Source organism: Nannospalax galili, unplaced genomic scaffold (genome assembly GCF_000622305.1).
Source record: "Nannospalax galili isolate Female #2095 unplaced genomic scaffold, S.galili_v1.0 scaffold816, whole genome shotgun sequence".
Lineage (NCBI taxonomy): Eukaryota > Metazoa > Chordata > Mammalia > Rodentia > Spalacidae > Nannospalax > Nannospalax galili.
This window is the reverse complement of record NW_008338116.1, coordinates 412,676-433,275: the sequence shown is the minus strand read 5'-3', so window position 1 is coordinate 433,275 and position 20,600 is coordinate 412,676. Positions and strand designations below refer to the sequence as shown.

Here is a 20,600-nt window from a genome sequence, read left to right as displayed (position 1 = left end):
AAGCATTCTGTTCTGTAGAATTTAGTGAGAAGTAGAATGAGATAAACACAAAACAATAAAAGTCTCCAATTTGGATTTTACTATGTCAGGGATGGACAACTCTTGAAATGTTTTGTCATTAAAGTACAAATCTAACTTTAATGCTGTTATTCCTGGATGTTGTTACCGTCTTTGGCCAAATGCCTTTAGATCATGTTTGAGGAAGAAATGATGTATGATGCATCATATTCTATGAAATATCTTTCAATAGCAAATTATTCTTATCTTCATGAGTGGTGAAACAGTTTTTTTGTTTGCTTGTTGAACAGGATCTCCTGTAGCCAGTGCTGGCTTCCATCTCGGTTTATAAACTCTTGACTCCCCCTCTCTAGTGCTGAGATTACAGGCCTGTGCCACCACACCCATCTTAACATACAATTGTAAAATATGTCTAAAAATGTTTTGTTTATAAAATGGGGATAATAATGACTCCTTCCTCAGGGCTATTAAACTGAGAATTCCACTCATCTAACCCACAATGAGCTTTCCAATATGACCCTATAAAGAGCAAAAGCGGTCAGTTTTTAGGAGTTACATAATAACGTATAAGAACTCATGACAGTTGTTGAGTTCTACATGTATACTCTCTTTGGAAAAAAAGCCCAGCATTTTTCATTGGAATCAGAAGTTAAGTCAACTGATGGCATCTTCCGGCTCCAATTGGCTTTTTAAAAAACTGCAAAAAATACTGGATCGAAAATGACAAGATAAAACTTCCTTCCCCTCTGTGTTTTGGCTGTGAAAGCTTCAAGAACAATTGAAATTGTTTGTGCAGAATATAAAGGGCAAGTTATTTCCTACATTTACAACTCAATTTAATAGTTCATTTGTGGTAATAAGATTCAGCAGTTCTCCAGGCTCTAAGAGTAGGTAAAGACCCTTCTGACAAAAGATCTTTTCGTATCTTAAAAGTAGCATCTTGAGTAGCCAGGGAGATCAGATAATCACTTGGCGGGAAAAGGATAAGTACGTACCAAATTCGCACAGTCTGTTTCTGTTTAGTTTATAAACACGTATGTCAGCTTTCGTGCCTTGTGGGACTTGAAGTCCGAAGTCAGAAGCCATCCGAGAGGCTGAACCATGGAAGCCCACAGCCCCAGAAGCTCTGCGCCCTCAAGACTACAACTCCCGACACGCACCGAAAGGCTGCGCCGTAGTCTCGGCGACCAACCGTGAGCCTGCAGGGCAAGCCCCGCCCCCGGCTCCCGGATGGCCTTGGCCAATGGCAGCGCTCGGAGTGCAGAGCCTGCGGGTTAGGCTGTGAGGCCCTGGCCCGGGGTGGGGAGGAGTCTGAGGGGTTCGGAGCGAGCTCCGCCGCCGGGTGGGTCGGGGCGTTTGGCGCGCCCTTCTTTGAGTGGCGGTGGCCGGGCTGGGCGCCGGGAGTGGGAAGCGACGGCGCGGCTGGAAAATGCCTGTCCATTCCCGAGGGGATAAGAAGGAGACGAATCATCATGATGAGATGGAGGTGGACTACGCGGAGAACGAGGGGAGCAGCTCGGAGGATGAGGACACCGAGAGCTCGTCGGTCTCCGAGGATGGGGACAGCTCAGGTGCGTGACCCAGCCGGGCGGGGGTGCCGAGTCCCCGCGCGGGGCACGCGACAGGCCGCGGTGCGCACGCCGGGTGGCGGCGTCCTGCTTGGAGCGCTGGGCGGGGAGACGAGGAAGGGGCGGGGACTGGCTCGGCCTCGGCTGCTTCACTGGCCAGGCGCAGTCAGCTCCGGGCTCGCGGTCGGCAGGGCGGGCTCTCTTGGGGCCACCGACCCGGGAGTGATACGCCCTCGGGCTGGTCTGAAAGACCGAGAACTGTCCCCTCTCTCCTGGCCACAGACCGCCTTCCCGGCGTTTGTGCAGTTCTTCCCAGCCTGAGTGGGGACCGAGGATAGGTTTGCCTCGTCCCTTGGCTGGCTTAGAACCCCGTTAACCCTCGCTTCCATTTCAACCCATCACCAGCACTGTCACCATTGCTGTTGAGGGGACTAACTTGGGAACTGTCCGGTTCCTAGTAGGTCCCTGAAGTTTCCAAGATTGCGAAGGGACTAGCCTCAGGGGTGAATGCGAATCCTCATAGGTTTTGTTTTAATTGGCCAATTTGGATATTTGACATTTCCTAAATCTTCTGATACTTAGTATTCTGTAACTTTGGGCTATTTCGGATTCTTTTATTTATGTTTTATATTTTTGATGGGGGGAGACAGAGTAACACCACAAATAAACTTTGCAAACCGTTTGGAATTATTTTTAAAAGAATGGTACATGTGTGATCCTTTTCTGTCTTACCATACCATACAATACGATGAGAATGAGAATGGTTTCTTTGTGTTGTCCTGGTTTGGGTCATGTAAAGGGAAGTGTTGATATCAAGTGAATGACAGTGTGTTATCACCCCACGCTTTGATTTCAGATTTCCCTGTCAGAGCACACCTCCATGGACAAATGTAATTACAACAAGTCAGCCAAGCAAAAGTCAGTATTTTTGAGTTACACTTTTTGCTTAGCACAGTACTCAGTATGAAGTATAAATAGTTGTATTAATCTTATTTCAGTTAAAAAATAACAAGTCACTAGTTGGTTAAATTGTCAAATAAATGATTGACTGTAGGCAATAGTATAGGAATTCAGAGATAGGAAAAATTTCCAGAACTGAATAGTCAACATGTTTAGTTGAAGAAGGTGGGATTATCTCAATTATTTTAAGGAATTTGGACTGGGAAGGTTTAAGGTGGAAGGTTTGTGCAGGAGAAGGAATGTAAGAAAAAGTGCAAAGGCCAGAGTTTAAGGCTTATTGAAGAATGAGAAAACCAATTTGACTTGGAGACTAACAGTCCCAGAAAGGAAGAGGAAGCTGTAGATGTGAAAGATTCCTAAGAAAGCAAAAAAACAGAAGTGATGAATACAAGCTTAGGAGTGAAAATCAGAGGAAAGTTAACATATGGGGGATGATAGGACAGTGTCAACAGCCATGGAAAAGCAAGGTACTGGAGATGGAGATGGAAGACCAGCATTTTGAGCACTTTATGCTTGTGGTTATGATGGCACATTTAAGTAAGAATGTCCAAGCTGACGGGGAAGTGAAGCATGGGACCTGCCTGCGCCCAGAAGAATAACTCTGAGCTCATCCATCTAGCCTTGCAAGTTGTGAGACTTCAAAATTAGCCAATTATTTAACATGAAATAGAAAGTATAAATCACAACTACACTTGTGAACATAGTTGGGTCTGTAAAGCTTTTTGAGGGGTGGGGTGTAGAGAACATGGCCATATTATGTAGCCTGGGAGGAAAGCAATTTTATCTTCAAGTATTCTTGGATTTTTTTGATACAGGGCTTCAACTGTGTAGACCAGGCTGGCCTCAGATTCACAGAGATCTGCCTGTCTCTGCCTTGTGACTGCTGGGATTAAAAGCATGTGCCACCATACCTGGCTGTTCTTGGGTATTTTTTATGGGAGACAGAATCTCATCAAATTATATGTTACAATTTTCCCCTTCTAATTTTTATGTTGTTTGTTATGATTTTTAACTTCTTTTGGAGACAGCATCTGATTTTGAACTCAGAAAGATCCCTCTGCCTCTGCCTCTGCCTCTGCCTCTTCAGTGCTGGGATTAAAGGCATGTGCCATCGTGCCCGGCAAAGAAATTATTTAAATACATTTTGCAGTTTTGCTTCTCTAAGATCATTTTCATTTTACCACATCTTACGTGTTAAACTTCCCATTTTTATTCCTCTCAAACCTTGGTACTGAGCAAATCCTGTGGCCACCGAGAAATCTGTACTATTCAGAGAACTTGGGAAATAAAGTAATTCTGAGGGAGTAAATGTGCTATCCTGTGTCCATGCCATGCCCCCATCCTTCCTGCTTTCCGTTGAACCCAGGAACTTAAGCTGTGCTGTACCACTAAACTACTGTGCTCTACCACTGATCTGTATCCCCAACTCACAGACCAAGTTTTAAAGAGCTGTAGAGTAAGCTATTAAGAAGCAGAAATGTTTTGGTTTTAGAAAATTATGTATTTCCTTGCTATATGACAATTGAATAGGATTTAACTCTTTCTCATAGTTTAACTCTTATTTGATGAAGATGCAGATCAATTTGTGCCTCTGTTATTTTGATGTGTTGCAAATATGTAATGTAAAAATAGAAGATGTGGGAATAGGACAGATCTGATTAGTTGCTTTCCTTAAAAGTTGACTTGTTTTTCTCCCCATTTGCTGTTTCTTACTGACTGACAGGAATCTCCGGGGAGGTTCGAACAGTGAGAACCTGAGTGGCAGCTGAGATAGCCTATGCTAAACCTGACGGGATTGGACTACTTTTATGTGATTTGACAGTCAGCCGTGTGACAGGGTTTATTTTTCTTCTTTTAAAGATTCTATTTTTATTTTAAGGAGCTGGAGAGATGGCTCAGCAGTTAAGAGCACTGGCTGCTCTTTCAGAATACCTGATTTGGTTCCCAACACTCATATGACTGCTAACAATCCTCAGTAACTCCAGTTCCAGGGGTCTGTCACCCTCTTCTGGCGTTGCACACGTGCGGTGCACTTGCAGGCAAAAACCCTCATATACCTAAAGTAAAATAAATAATTCTTTAAAAAGTCTCATTTTTATTTTAAAGCATATGTGTATGTGTGCATCAGTATGTGCGTTTGTGCATGTGAGTGCAGTGTGTTGAGAAGCAGAAGAGGGCATGAGATCCCCTGAAGCTGGAGTTACTGAATTGTGAGCCACGCTATTGTGGGTACTGGGAACTGAACTTGGGTTCTTTGCAAGAGCAGTATACACTCTTAACCTCTGAGCCATCTCTCCAGCCCAGTTTCTTGTTTTTTTCCTCCTTTTTTTTTTTTTTTGAGACAGAGTATCACTCTGTGATCCATGCTATACTTGAACTCATGCTGCCTCAGCTTCCCTAATTCTGGCAGCACAGCTGTGTTTCACAGCTGGCACCACAGCTGCCTGTTGCAGTTCTGAAGGAAGAATTCCAAAAGGTTTTTGTTTGTTTGTTTTCTTTTTTGAGACAGGATCTCCCTGTAGCTCTAGCTAGCCTAGAACTCACTATGTAGATCAGGCTGGCCTCAGTCTCACGGAGATCTGTCTGCCTCTGCCTCCTGAGTGCTAGAACTAAAAGGGTGCACCCCCACACCCTTCCCTCCTATGGTTTTGAACAATACTGACCTTTTAATTTTAAGGACCTGGTCATTTTTGGTGCCAAGTTCTCATGAATTGTTGTAAAACCAGAGTGGGTTAATTCCTTCATAAGTCATAACTTACAATCCTGTAAGAAGATTGAAAAGAGTGAACATGAGAAGCTCTAGAGACTACTGGAGCTTTAACCATATGGCAAATTAATTCTCTAGTGGTAATTATTTTGTATAAAAATTATAGATCTTGGATGTCTAATTTCATATTACAAGGTTCCCCTCCCCCCATTTGAATTAATCAGATATATCTGAAACAGTTTCATCTTTTTTTCTTTTTTCATTGAGACAGGGGCTCATAGGCTCCGGCTAGCCTTGACCTTGTTTTGTGGCCATGTCTAGCTAAATTTTCAGTCCTCCTCCCTATGCCTTCCAAGTGTGGGGATTACAAAGCTGTGCCATCGGCCTGGCTTGAAACAGTTTTGTCTTTGATACTTGCTTTTTCATTTTTTATTAACAGAAATGGATGATGAAGACTGTGAAAGAAGAAGAATGGAGTGCTTAGATGAGATGTCCAATCTTGAAAAACAGTTTACAGATCTCAAAGATCAGTAAGTGCTGACTTTAGAAAGTCATTGTCAGTGAGAGTCCTTAATTTGTTTTTACTGGCACTAGAGCAGTTACATTGTCTCAACTGTGTTCCCTTTTGTATTTTATGGGAACAGGCTGATCTGATCTGAAGGAGGCTGCAAGTATTGTTTACTTGCTTGAGACCTCATTAATGAAACAGGGTTTTAGGCAAGTAGGGTTTTGGGGGTGAGTGGGATGGAGTAGATGACTTGCATGTGGGTGTTGGTGATTAAAATGTTTTACATTACTGCACTCTTGCTTCTAATTTTTGTTCTTCATCCTTTTGTGAAATAATTGGCTAAAGATTCCCTTCCCTGCAGCACTACTGATTGAACCTACTGTACTTTATGTGCTATGCAAGTGCTCTGCTACTCAATTGTATAACCCCAGCCCATTTTTTACTTTATATTTTGAGACAGGGTTTCACTAAGTTGTTCAGGCAGACCTTGTACTCACTTTGCAGCTCAGACACGCCTTGAACTTGTGAGCCTTCTGCCTCACTCTCCCAAGTAGCTGGGATTATACGTATGTGCTACCAGGCCCAGCTGAGATACAAATTTTTAAATTTGAGAATAAAATAGAATATTTCTCCAAAATTCCCAGTACTGGTATGGTAAATTGATTTTATTTTTGTCTTACACTGAATAGTAAGTATGGACATTATCTATCTCACATGTGTTACTTAATTTGCTTTCTGTAACAATTCTATAAGGTTGGGATATAGTCTTATTTCCATTTTATTTGTGAAGATATTGATGCGCAGAGAGTTTTTTCATTCCCGTAGTTTATCAGAAAGTGATAACATGAGGCTTTTTGCTTCCTAGTGTTACTGTGTTCACTCCACTAAAGGCCCCTTACTCACTGTGGAGGAGTTGTTGAGGAGTAGAAATGGCATAGGCTCCAAATCAGGCTTTTTTTTTTTTACATGTGTACAAATGTTGGGCCTGCATGTATGTAAGTGCATCCCTGTCATGCAGTGTCCATGGAGGACAGAAGAGGGCATCTGTCAGATCCTTTGAACTGGAGTTATAGACGGTCGTTAGCCACCATATAGGTGCTGAGAATCGAACCTGAGTCTTCTTTAAGAGCTCCGTGCTCTTAACTGTGAGCCATGTCTCTAGCTTTTTCCATGCTTTTTTAACTGATGTAAAGGTGATAAGGGCCTAGGAGTGACTTCAGTGTTAGAATGCTTGTGGAGCATATAGGAGGCCCTAGGTTTCATGTCCAACAACACAAGTAAATAAATAAATACATATACAGACACATACATAAGTAAAATCAAAGCTGATAGTGCCAGTGATCTGACTGTCTACTTTGTGGATTAAGGAACAGTGTGTAAAAATCTCTTCCATTTACTTGACATGTGGTGGGTGCCTATTTGATGCCAATTTCTTCTTCCCCCTCTTTTCTTCTTTTTTTCCTTCTGGAGATTTAATCCAGGGCCTTGAATGTGCTAGGTAAGCACTGTTATTACTGAGCTATATCTCCAGCCCATTTTTTATTTTGAGACAGAATCTTGCTGAACTGTTCAGGCTGGCCTCCAACCTCCTGAGTAGGTGAGATTGCAGTTGTTACCATGCCTTCTCTCTCCTGCCGCCCTCCACCTTCTTTCTAGCACCAGAACTTTTATAGGAAATTGGTGACACAAAAATGGACCTCTGTGACTTTTTTCCTTGAGGCTGGATCTTGCTCTCTCACCCAGCCTGGCCTCAAAGTTAGTATCCCTTTCCTTAACTCTCTGGGTGCTGAGGTTGCAGGTGTAGACCATCATGCTCAGTGAAGGCCTCCAAGGTTGGAGGGGACATAGGATAGATTTAGTGGAATTACCAAGATAAGATAATAACAGTTTGTTTATCATATTAATACTACTATTTATGCTATTTCTCCTTTTATTTTTCATTGGTATTAGATATGAACATATGAGTATTCCACGCTTGTAAAGTACACAGTTTACAAATTTGGCTTTGAAATATTGGTTAATTTTCTAAATCTGCAGATTTATATGACTGTCATATGTTGGTGTCATATGCCCGTAATTTCAGTACTTACGAGGCAAAGGAAGGAAGATCAGACTTTTCAGGCCATCCTAGGCTACACAGCAACACCCAGTCTTTAAGAAAAAGATTGCATTGCTAATTTAAAGAGAAAACTAGTTTGAGTTTTTTATTTGGGCAACAGAGAGTTCATCTAGGATCATTCTGGAAAAGAGGAAGTGAATTAGTATTTTTACATTATTTTTTCATTTTAGCACAAGTAATCCATAAATGAATAATTCTCAAATAATTCATTAAATTTTACCAATTAAGCTTTTAAAGTGTGTTTCATGGCTCCCCAACAGAATGAAAATTACTTTAAATTCTTCTACATAGGAGAACTTTGCACACAGTCACTGGGTCTAGTCTTCTTCACCCTGGGCCATGTTGTCTTGATTTTACTCTTTGACTATTTACTGTGACTACCAGCTAGTTCTCTCTACCAGCTTCATTCATCTCTGATTGTATTGAAAGTAGAGCCATGACCATCACATAATAAAGGTCTTTCTTGAGGAATTGATTTCTAGAAATATGTATCAGGAAAAATTAATTAAATTAATTTTTGTACTAGGTTTATGATCCATATTTTTTCATCTTGCTATTTATATTTTGTCATATTGTATGTCTGTAGGCTGTCACAGGTCTTTAGAAGAGATAGGAAGAAATACAGTTGTCCTGCTTCACTCCTGCTCTAGCCCCTTAGGACACTCTAGTATTCTCTTCATAAGGCTTCCAGCCCATCCTCTGCAGTATCTATAGAGGTGGAAGGTGAGTCCTTCCACCTCCTTCAAAAGACGGGGATTTGTGCTGCCTGTATTCTCACTTATTTTAGTGCTTAGCAATGAGCAAATAACTGAGCATTTACACTGTAGGTGTATGTGGTTGCTGCTAACGAGCTCGTGGTTCTTCATGAATTTACACTTGAATCCCAAAAAATTAGCAGGATTTCCTGTTGAAAAGACCCCTATATTATAGGATTATTGCCAAAAATAAACACAAAATGTCTCATATACTCAGTCCTTTTGATAATCCAACAATTGTGTCAACTGATAAAGGTTTTTTCATCAGATATTACTTATTCAACCTGGTACTTTGTACATGCCAAGGGCTCTATTACTGAGCTGCATTCCCAGCCCCGAATTTAAGTGTTTTTTGTTTGTTTTTTTCCTTTTTTCTTTTCTAAATTAAAATATCTGTAAGTGGATTCATGAATAGGGGCAGCAGGGACCCTTTGCTCAGTTTTCATTTCTTCTTTTTTAAAAAATTTGTGCATGTATGTTTGTGAGTGTGAGTATGTGTGTGGGTGTATGTGTGCCATGGTGTGCATGTGGAGGTCATGCAGGAGTTGGTACTCACTATGTGAGTTCTGGGGCTCATACTTTGCTAATGTCTTTAATTTTTGAGCCATCTCACTGACCCAAATGTGTAGCCCAGGCTGACCTGCAACTTGTAATCCTCCTGCTTCCACCTATTCAGCATGTCCTACCTGCGTGTGCCACTATAACTGGCTTCTTTTTGTGAGATAGTGTATTGCATTGTAGTCTAGGCTTAAGTGGAGCTCACTGTATTATCCAGGCTGGCCTCAAATTTAGGATCCTCTTGCTTCTATCTCCCAAGTGCTGGGATTACAGCATACATGTATGCTGCTACCCAGCTCCCAGTTTTTATTTCTTCATCCATTAAGTAACTCATTTTATTGTACTTTCTTCATTTCTAGTTGAGTTGAACTATAGACCAATTCATGGGGTCTACAGTCATTACTGTGTTTCTTTGTTCTTTTAAAATACTAGGTAGGAGACATGCATAGTGACTCATACCCTTAATTCTATCTTTCAGGAGGTTGAAGAAGGAACTTTGTGAGTTGGAGACTAGTCTGGGCTATAAAGTGAATTTTAGGCCAGCGAGGCTATATAGTGAGCCCCTGTCTTAATATACCAAATACAACAAACAAACAAAAATTAAATAAGATGACTAGTATACTGATTCCTTTTGAAGTGTGGAGAAAAGCCAGGGATTTATTTATTTTGAAAACTAATAATGTCTGCACTTGAACTATGAAAGGTAATTTCCTTGTTTTTTTTTTTTTAAGCTCAATGTTTAAATAACCTTTTCTTTTAGAATTGATTTATTAATTTAAACAAAAATTGAGAGTGCCAAAATAGTTATTTGAAGCCTTTTTAGTTTTATTTTTTAAAGATTTTATTTATTTTTATGTTTTACCTGAATGTGTTTAAGTGCACCTGTGTGCACAATGCCTTGTGGAGGCCAGAAGAGGGCATTGGAACTGGAGTTAACAGCTGGTTGTTAGTCACCATGTGGGTGCTGGGAACCGAACCAAGTCCTCTGCAAGAGCAGCCAATTTCCTTAACCACTGAGACATTTCTCCAGCCCCTATTTTTATTTTTTTGAGATGGTTCTTGCTGTGTTGTCCAGGCTGTCTTATCTCACTCTCCTGCGTAGCTGAGATGACAGACATAAATGTCTTGACCTGAATTTCAATTGCATGTTTTTGTACTGTAACTAAAGAGTAATCCAAGTTTAAAAAAAAAAATCATAGAAAAATATCCAACATAATATGGTGTATATAAAATCAAATAACATAATTGACTTCTCCACTTGTGATCAAGGCAAGAATACATTTGAGAGGATATTAGAATGTGAGTGCTGTTAGGGAAACATAATGTATAGGAATGGCAAGTTGTTAGCCTTTGTTGGGAATTTTAAATTAATGTCTTAATTTTTGCTTTGTTAAGACTTTATAAAGAACGATTAAGTCAGGTGGATGCAAAACTACAAGAAGTCATAGCTGGAAAAGCACCAGAATATTTGGAACCACTGGCAACTTTACAAGAAAATATGCAAATTCGTACAAAGGTAGCAGGTAGGAAAGTGAAACAATTTTTTTCCATATAGTAGATTTTACACTCTAGTTTTAAAAGATATTTGCCAAGTGTTTGTGGATGATGGGATTACAATTATATTTCCACTGTTGTGGGATTACAGATAGATATTTACATTTCATTACAAATTTGCATACAGTTAGCCCTAATTCCAGTACTTGGGAAACTGAGGCAAAAGAACTTGTGTAACTTTAAGACCAGCCCGTACTTCATAGTGAGTTCCAGGTCAGTCTGGACTGTAATGTAAGACCCTATCTCAAAACAACAGCAAGCCCAACCAAATAAAATGTGCTTATATTCATTGACAGCCAGTCTAGTTATTTATTAAAACTGCTTTTTCTCTGCTGCTATGGGCGATATAAAGACAACAGCAGCAAAATACCATTCTAATTGCTCAAGGTCAGTAACACCTGGCATTCAAAAGCATTTTACTTTCTTTAACTGATAATATTACTTGCATAGTTTAATTCTCTGTGATAGAAGTGTAAGTCTTTGGGTATTTTTACCTGTACAAGTGATATTTTTTTTTTAATCTTAATTTTTATAAGATAGGGGCCTTGCTATGTTGCCCTGAGGTTCTAGCCTCCAGGTATCTTCTTGCCTCAGCCTCCTGAGAAATTGATTTTTCTTTCAGATGTTTGGAAGCATTTTTTAAAAATGTTTGATCAAGATATTGTAGAACAGGGAATTAGCCTTCAATTGGATAACTGAATGATGACTTTCCAACTGGATAGGTTTATATGGTTTAAATCTTAGTCTGTTTGTAATTGACCAAACCCTAGTATCATGCTCTAGTGTTGATAATTAAGGGACCTATCCATTTAAAGATCAATTATGATTTTTTCTAGTTTACTAAAAACAGAACTTTAATTAATGCTGCTGATAATTGCTTTTCTTTTTTGGGACATTAAATGATCTTCAGTGTACTGGCTGTGTGATACCTAAGGCATTGTTGATATGTTCTTTTGTGCTAGATGCGCATTAAACCAAATGTTTAATGATCCCTGTAAGTAACCTGCTGTTTTTGAATATTGACTTAGCTTACCCTCAAATTTTAAAAAAAAGTGTTATTTTTATATTCTTTTAGACGTAATAGGCGACTAGAAAATATTGTGTGAGTGAATTAATGCATTTTCTACTGTGTGACTTCCCTCACTTTTTGATTTTGTGAAGAGTAGTACATGTGACTATGTTGTGCATGGCTTAGTTCCAAGTATCTGCCACCCGCCTTTACTGCATGTAGACAGCTGACTGTCCTAGGGCCACCTGTGACTTAGCATTCTGTGTACATATCTAGAGTTCTTTGCTTTCCATTTTGGCAGTGGCATATTTGTATGGTCACATTACCTGATATACTGTTACCTTGTTACCACCTGTAAGTACAGCCCTCTCTGGCATCTGCCGTGTTGGGAGTACTCTGAACAGCATAGATTTTCTTGCATCAGTTTACACATTTAATCCTTTTGGGAAATGGTAGACTCTGGATAGAATAGTTTAAGTATAGTGGTTTTGATGGGATAAATTATCCAGTTCTTGCTGTGAGGACATATGAATGATGAAACCAGAGTTTATTGTCTATCTATTATGAGAGACCTGAGCATTGTTTTTCATGGAAAAGGATTGTGCTTTTCATTTTGATCATTATTTAGCAAACATTTAAAATTATTATTAGAAGCATGGGGTAAGAACAAAAATGAGCTACGTAGTTTCTTTCTAGCTCATAAAATCTTATTTTCTATTCTTTTTCAGTATGTATTTTAATTAGAATTTTTGTTTTTAGTTTTTAAAGATCAAGTTAGAATCATTTATCAATTTCTTATTGATTAGTCTTATAAAGGTGGTAAAGACAATCTTTGTAGGGAAGGGCTAATGGAACTATTGCTAACATAATCAGTATAATTGTGTTTGGTTGCAGGAATCTATAGAGAGCTCTGCTTAGAATCTGTAAAGAACAAATATGAATGTGAAATTCAAGCTTCTCGCCAGCATTGTGAGGTACTGTCGTTTTGTTTAACTTTTAAGCTAATTGCATCTCTCTAAGTCTTTCTGAGTGTAGTAGCTTAAAAAGTAAATAAAATAAACAAAATTAAGTAGTGTTTTAACTCATCATGGTGGTGCACGCCTTTAATCTCAGGAGGCAGAGGCAGACAGATCTCTGTGAGTTCAAGGCCGGCCTGGTCTACATAGTGAGTTCCAAGATAGCTGGGGCTACAGGGAGACCCTGTCTCAAAAAGACCAAAAAAAAAAAAAAAAAAAAAAAATACAGTTGTACTGGAAGTTGTGTTGTATTGGAAATGGGTCACAAAGGAACATAGGGAATATCTGTCATAATTTTAGAAGTTTTGCAACTGTTACTGTATTGTTTATTTTTATGGTGGTGGGAACTGATTCTAGGGCCTTGGGCACAATAGCAGTAGGCAAGGGATGTAGCACTGACCTACTTCCCAGCCTGAAGCTATTACTTTAGAAAAACTTTGTGATGATTATTTTATCTGCTATCACTGAAATTATAGTATATTTAGTATGATATGGAAGTTGAGGCCAAAAGTGTATATACTGTGGTGCAGTCAGAACATTGGGCAATAGAATTAATTTTTGACTGTCTATACCAGTATCCACATTTTAGGGCAACACTCTAAACTGTGGAGAAGGAAAAAAAGTGTGTTTTCCTGTATGTTCTGTTTGTATTGAATAGTGCTTAAAGACATAATGCTGATTTTGCAGATAACTTTGTAAGAAGTCCAGGGCAAGTTCTAGAATGACTCTTCTTTGGTCTTTTTGAGACAGGGTCTCTCTATAGCCACACCACCACGCCTGGTTTGTTTTGTTGTTGTTGTTGTTGTTTTGTTTTTGTTATTTTTTAACATGCCATATGGCAAAAACTAGAAAAGCCATGGAGCCTATTGCTTTTCTTCCTTCTTGAGACAGGGGCTTACTATGTAGTACAGACTAGCCTTGAACTCTCCCTCTTCTGCCTCTGCTTCCCAAGGTTGGGATTACAGGTATGTGTAACTATGCCTGGAACATTGCTAATATTTTGTTTAGATGTTTCATCTCTTTGTTAAGGAGTAAAATTTAATTTTCCGCTTTCAGATGTCTTTGATTTGATACCAGAATGCATAAAGATAAATTAGGAGTAATGGTATTTTCTCTCCCATAAACATGTATGTTTAAGATTTTAGTTGTCAGTTCTATGAGTGTTAAGTATGTTTGTGTTTATGATTATTTTTTTTAATGGTTTCACCCTCATAGTGAAGTTGCAAGAAGCCAGGGAGGCTCATGCTCATGCTAGCACCTGGGAAGAAGAGTCCGGGGGAATATGAGTTTGCCCTGGGCTCACAGTGAGTTTCAGGTCAGCTTGGGTTACACAGCCAGACCCTGTCTTAAAAACAACCAGCCAAACAAGAAGGTATAAGTCTAAAGAACTCTACTTGGTGAACAGTTTGAAAATGAGTTGACCATGTGATCACCATTACCCCAAATCCCATCTCACACATACACATACACACCTGCAGGTTGAACCAAGGGCCTTGCTCACTAATACTTAGAGTCAGGTTTCCCATCTTTGACAGAAATATCTCAGATCACAGTCATAATGCTGTTTGTATTGAATTTATCAGGGAGTGCCCAGTTTTGATCTGCTCCATTACTGGCATTGTTACTCTGATCACTGGACTCAAGTTGTGTCTTGCAGCTTTCTCCAAGTAAACTTTATCCCATCGTAATAAATACATAGTTTGAGGAAAATTACTTGGAAACTGTGTAAGCACCTTGTCCCTCAAAACACTTCGTTTGTTTGTTTATATAAATATAGACTTACTGTTTCCTTCGTCCTCTCTTGTGTACTCCTTCACTTACTGAGGGCATTCTGTCAGAGTTCTGTCTGTGACAACAGACTTATTAACACCCTTTTCTCTCTTTCCCTGCCCCTTTCCTCCCTCCTTGCTCCCTTCCCTTTCCTCTTCCTTCTTCATTTTTCTTCTTTATTTCCTAAAGATATTTCTCACACAATTTTTAATTGTGTGTGTGTGTGTGTGTGTGTGTGTGTGTCTGTGTGCGTGTGTGTGCGCATGTACACATGTGTGGAGGTGCGTGGGGAAGCTGGAAGAGGGCATTGTATCCCCAAAGCTGGAGTTACAGATGGTTGTGAGCCACCTGAAATGAGTGCTGGGGACTGAACTTGGGTCTTCTGCCAGAGCAAGTGCTCTTAACCCCTGAGCCAGCTTTCTAGCTCCTCATATCAGTTTCTTTAAAAGAATGATTAATGACTCAAGTGATCCTCTTACCTTAGTCTCCCCAGCTACTTGCGGCTGCACATGTGAACCACCAAGCCCAGCTGAGTATTGCCTTCTCAACAGATTTTGTTAACTACATAATACACTGTTAATTGTATACACCATGTCTAACAACAGATCTGCAGCACTTGATCATCTTGCATGACTGAAACTTTATGCTAGTTGAGTAGCAGCTCTCTATTAAGCCATTCTCTGGGTTCTGGCCGTCACCATTCAGAGTGTTTGATTGATTTATAGAGACCTCATGTAAATGGTACGCACTGCTTTTCTACTGTGTTTGGCTGATGTCACTTAGCATAATGTACTCAAGGCCATCTGTGTTGTCATAAATGACAGGCTTTCCTTTTTTAAGATTGGGTAGTATTTCATTGTAAATACATATCATATTTTCATTACCCATGCATTTATCTGTGAATATTTGGGTTGTATATCTTGGCCATTGTGAATAGTGCTGCAATGAACAGTTTACAAGGAGAATGCAAATATCTCTTTTTAAGATCCTGATTCTAGGGCTGGAAAGATGGCTGTATTAGTTACTTTTCTGTAGCTGTGATAGAAACACCATGACCAAGGGAACTTTAAAAAGGAAGAATTTATTTAGCTTATGGTTCTAAAGGGGCAAGAGTCAGTCCATCATGGCAGGGAGGCATGGCAGCTGGTGGAGGAGGAGCAGAAGCTAAGCTCTCACTTCTTCAAGCAGGCACAGGAAGCAGAGAGTGACTAGAGATCTGGCAAGGCTTAAGAACTCTCTAAACCTGCCCCCAGTAATGTGCTTCCTCCAGTATGACAACACCTTCTAAGACCTCCCAAAATAGTACCACCAACTGGCGACAAAATGTCCAAAGACTTGGAGCCTATGGGGGACATTCTCATTCAAACCACTACAATGGTAAAGAATACTGGCTACTCTTGAAGAGGACCCAGTTTGGTTTGCATTACCCACATGGTGGCTAACAACCAGGGGATCTGATGTCCTCTTCTGTCCTCTATCGACATTGCATGCACACATGCACTTACATACATGCAGGGAAAATACGTAAAAATAACATAAAAATAAAACACATAAAAATAAAAATGAATAAATTTCTCCCAAAATTAAAAATAAGATCCTGATGTCAGGGTTTTTTTGATGATTTATCGGGTTATATGGTATTTCTGTTTTGTTCTTTTTGTGTTGCTAGGCAAGCTTTTTACCACTGAGCTGCATTTCCAGCCTTTGGTGTCTTAGGATAAGATCTCACTGTTATGGATCCCAAGACAGCTTCAAACTTGTGAGCCTCTCTCCTCTGCCTTCTGAATACTGGGGTTACAGGTGTGTGCCATCATATCTAGTCTCTTTTAAAAATTAACTAATTTTTAATTTTTTAATTGATGAATGAAAAATCTGTACATTTATGCTACATAACATGATATTCTGATAATATTGTAGAATGATTAAAAATCAAGTGAATTAACATATTTATCATCTTAACATATTTATCATTGTGCTATTATTCATTAACTCCAGAACTTATACCTTCTAGAACTTTGTACCCTTGGGCTAATATTTCTGATTCCTTTCCCATTCTCAGCCCCTGATGGTTACCATTCTGCCCTCTGCTGCATGAGCTAAGAGTTTACAGCATTTGTTTTTTTTGTGCTGGGCTTGTTTTACAGTGAAACTGCCCTATAGGTTAATTCATGTCACAAGTGGCAAGGTTTTGTTCTTTTTAAGGTGCTGGATAACATTCTTTGATGTGTGTATATGTGTGTGTGTGTGATGTAGTAAACATGGGAGCATATTACCTTTTTTCTTTGTTGTTTTGAGACAGGGTCTCCTTATAGCCCCAGCTGGCTTGGAACTGTCTATTTAGAGCAGGCTGTCCTCGATCTCACAGATACCCATCTGCCTCTGCCTCTGGAGTGCTGGTATTAAAGGTTTGAGCCACCACATCCAATGTCTATTTTTTTTAAAAAAGAATAAACCACACTAAGTTTATTGGTGCTTACAGAAATCTACAACATACAGAAATATTCAAACAATAAAAAAGTGTAATTTTAAATTCAGACTTAGTTCCTCATGGAAACACATGTGGAAATTGCCCATTTAAGGACTTATTTTGCATTGAAAATGTGTTATATCTGGAGAGAACATTCAAAGGAGTTACATGAAGTTTACTGTGAACTCATTAGTATGAATTTTACTTGAATTACTCTTTCTTTTCCTTCTTTCTAAATGTTATAGTATACCTACACATGCATTTACTTATATATGTACATATATAGTATAAGCTAGGATTTGCATTTGAGGGAGAACATGCAGTTTTTTTTTTTTTTTCTCTCTGTCAGGCATTCTTGCTTTCTACACATTCTAGACCCACCCATTTGTCTGTGAATTTTGTGATTTCATTTTTTCTTTAGAGCTGAATATTTCATTATATATATTGGATCAGATTTTTATTATCAATTCCTTTGTTGATGAACAATTAGGTTGGTTCCATTTTGTTGCTATAGTGAATAGAACAACAATAAATATGGAAGTGCTGATTTTTTTTTTTTTTTTGAGAGAGAGTATCTTTTGATGTAGCCCAGGTAGGCTACATCTCTTGGGTGCTGGAATTAGTCACATAGCTCCATGCCTGACAGTCATTCTTGAAGTACAGTCAGGGTAATATAACATTCTCATATGACAGCGGTTTTCCCTTAAGCATTAGTGTGTGACTGGAGATCCAGCCTAGAGACAGACACACTTCTGAGGTGCCCCTTGGTCTTGTTTTCTCTTAATTTTTTAGAATCTTGCTTTCCATAGTCTGCTTAAGAATAACTCTGTGGTCGTTTTATATGAGTTGTTTCTCCCCTTTCTGACTATGTTTAGGCTCGTTCTGTTTTTCTTCAGTTCTATTATATACCCTTATGTACATTTTTATCTGTTCTGACTGGATTTGTTGTGCTCTTTACATTTATGACAACTATCCATTCTGGAAATTTCTCAACGATTATCTGTCTGGTATCCCTGCTCGATTTTGTCAGCTTTTTTTGCAACTTTTACCGTAATTCAAGTCCTCATTTTGTATGCCTTATCTTTTAAGACTATTTTTTAAAATATTTTTATTTTATGTGTATGAGTGTATTGCCTGCATGTGTGTAAGTGCACCCGTGTCATGCAGTGCTCACAGAGGTCAGAAGAGGGCGTCAGATCCTCTGAAACTGGAGTTATTGACAGTTGTTTGCCTCCATGTGAGTGCTGGGAATAGAACAGCCAGCGTTTTTAACCACTGGGCCATCTCTCCAGCTTCTTAAGACTACTTATTTATTTTTAAATATTTTATTATTTTTATTTTATGTGTATGTGTGTATTGCCTGCATGTATGTAAGTGCACCTGTGTCGCGCAGTGCCCATGGAGGACAGAAGAGGCTGTCAGATCTCCTGGAACTGGAGTTATGGACAGTTAGCTGCCATGTGGGTGCTGGGATTTGAACCCTGGTCTTCTGTAAGAACAGTGTTCTTAACCACTAAGCCTTCTCTCCAGCCCCAAGACTACTCTTTTAAAGACATGGTTTTGCTATGTAGCTGGCTTTGAACTTACAGTCTCTTGACTCAGCCTCCCAGATGCTTGAATTATAGGTATATGCCACTATGCCCGGCTTTCCTTAATACTTGAATCACAAGTATTCAAGTCTTTGAAGTTTAAATCTATTTCATTTTTTCTTCTTTTTCTTCCTCTTCCTCTCCCCTTCTTCCCCCCCATCCTCCCCCCTCCTCCTCCTCCCCCCTCCTTCTCTCCTTTAAATGTCTAGCGAATCTCACAACTTAGTTTCTCATTTCATGCTTCTGAACTGTCGCATACTTGTTGATTGGAATCCTGGGACCCTTGGACAGAAGCTGTAGCTCGTTGGGCAGCATCTGTTCTGTTTCTCTTGGGTGTTGTCAGCTAGGCATCTGGTGTGACCCTAGTTGATGCTCATTGGATGATGCAGAGTCTGTGTTTGAATCTCAGGTGAGCACATTCAGGTCTGAGGTGACTTTGGGGGGAGGCTTTTCTCCCACTCACTGCCTAGTCTGAGATAGATACCTCTCCCTCAGGTGACCTTTTCCTTCAGGTGTACTCCTTTAGGACTTTTTGAGGTGACCCCAGTTCCAGTTATGCAGTCGTGCTTTACTTAGGCCCACAACCTTTTTCTTTTTCCCAAACTGAAAACCGTTTCTTGAGGTTATTGACATCAGTAAATTTCTTCAAGGAAGCTGCTGCTTCAAAGTCACTTACGTGCTGGTTTCTAGGATGCTATCAGTATATTTGCTTAGCGGGGGTGGTTTTTCCTTTGAACTCTGTGGTCTACTCTATTGCCAGAAACCAAAGCCTGTTTTTCCCACTCGAACAAATACTGATCTTCCTCTTCCATAATTTTTCAGCTTTCAAAGGCTTTTCCATGGAGATGCTATTTACCTCAAATTGTAGTATAGGGTAGGCTTGATATGTCTTGTCTTTTTTTTTGGTCTTTTTGAGACAGGATCTCCCCATAGCCCCAGCTGACCTGGAACTTGCTGTGTAGACCAGGCTGGCCTTGAACTCTGCCTCCTAAGTGCTGGGATTAAAGGCGTGAACCACTACACCCAGCGATATTTTTTATCTTTAATGTATAATTAGCCTGTGGTAAATAATGTAGTTACCTGAAGATGGCAGAGTTCAGGGACACTGTAGGAAGATGAAATACAGGGAGCTTATCTTTCTGCTGTTAGGTATTTAATATTTTTGCGGTCATTTTAATCCTTACAGCAGCATTATGATAGGAATTATTTTAAACGTGTGAAATAGGGTGTGTGAAACAGAGAGGCTTAGCGATTTGCTCAGCATCACAGTGAATGATCAGCAGGACCAGAATAGAAATCCTTTGGTGGTTCTGGCTATTTGTAAAGCTTGCTGTTCAATCTGAATTTAATTTGTCAGGGCTTTTTATTTGTATATTTTGTAGTTTTGGCAGTTTAACTCTTGTAGAAATAACTGAGAGGCAAGTGAGGGAGAAAAAAGGAAGACATTCTGCTAGTTGTCTGAATAAAAGTGTGAGTAGCGGCAGACCAGAGGCTGGACATGTGCATCTGGGCATGCATATAAAAAGTGCACTACAACCCAGAAGAGGGATAGAGGGAGCAGAAGTTTGTATCAAATTGAGAAGACAATGCATATGTGGAATACTAGTGTCAGACTTGAAGACAGTTGGGAATGCTTCAGTTTGGGAATGCTAGCTCATTCATAGCTCTTGCAGTGACTGAGATTTGACAGCAGAGGCTAGGGATAATGCTCAGTTGGTAGACTGCTTGCCTAGCATGCAAGAAGACCTGGGTGCAGTTCCCAGTACTGCATAAAACAGACTGTGGTAGCACATCCCTGTAATCCGAGCTCTAGGGAGGTGGAGGCAGGAGGATCAGAAGTTCAAAGTGAGTTCAAGGCCAGCATGGGCTATATGAGACCCTGTCTCTGAAAACAAATAACTGAATAAACAAACAAAAGAGCCATAACGAGTGAGAGCCAGAGCTCAGTCAGAGGCTCTCACTTCAGGGCTCAGTCAGAGGCTCTCACTTCACGGGATTCAGA

At 39.8% G+C, this 20,600-nt stretch overlaps 1 protein-coding gene across 3 annotated transcripts in view; it reads left to right on the top strand.

Moving 5' to 3' along the window:
- Positions 1-1,301: 1,301 nt before the first annotated feature.
- The window catches only part of Brms1l (BRMS1 like transcriptional repressor), a 35,303-nt gene continuing 16,004 nt past the window's right edge, over positions 1,302-20,600 (top strand). For all 3 annotated transcript variants that reach the window (XM_008832905.3, XM_029563442.1, XM_008832904.3), the window contains exons 1-4: positions 1,302-1,589; positions 5,693-5,783; positions 10,589-10,716; positions 12,651-12,730. In XM_008832905.3, coding sequence (XP_008831127.1) covers positions 1,448-1,589; positions 5,693-5,783; positions 10,589-10,716; positions 12,651-12,730 — 441 coding nt within the window. In that variant the 5' untranslated portion in view covers positions 1,302-1,447. The remainder of the gene's footprint in view (positions 1,590-5,692; positions 5,784-10,588; positions 10,717-12,650; positions 12,731-20,600) is intronic.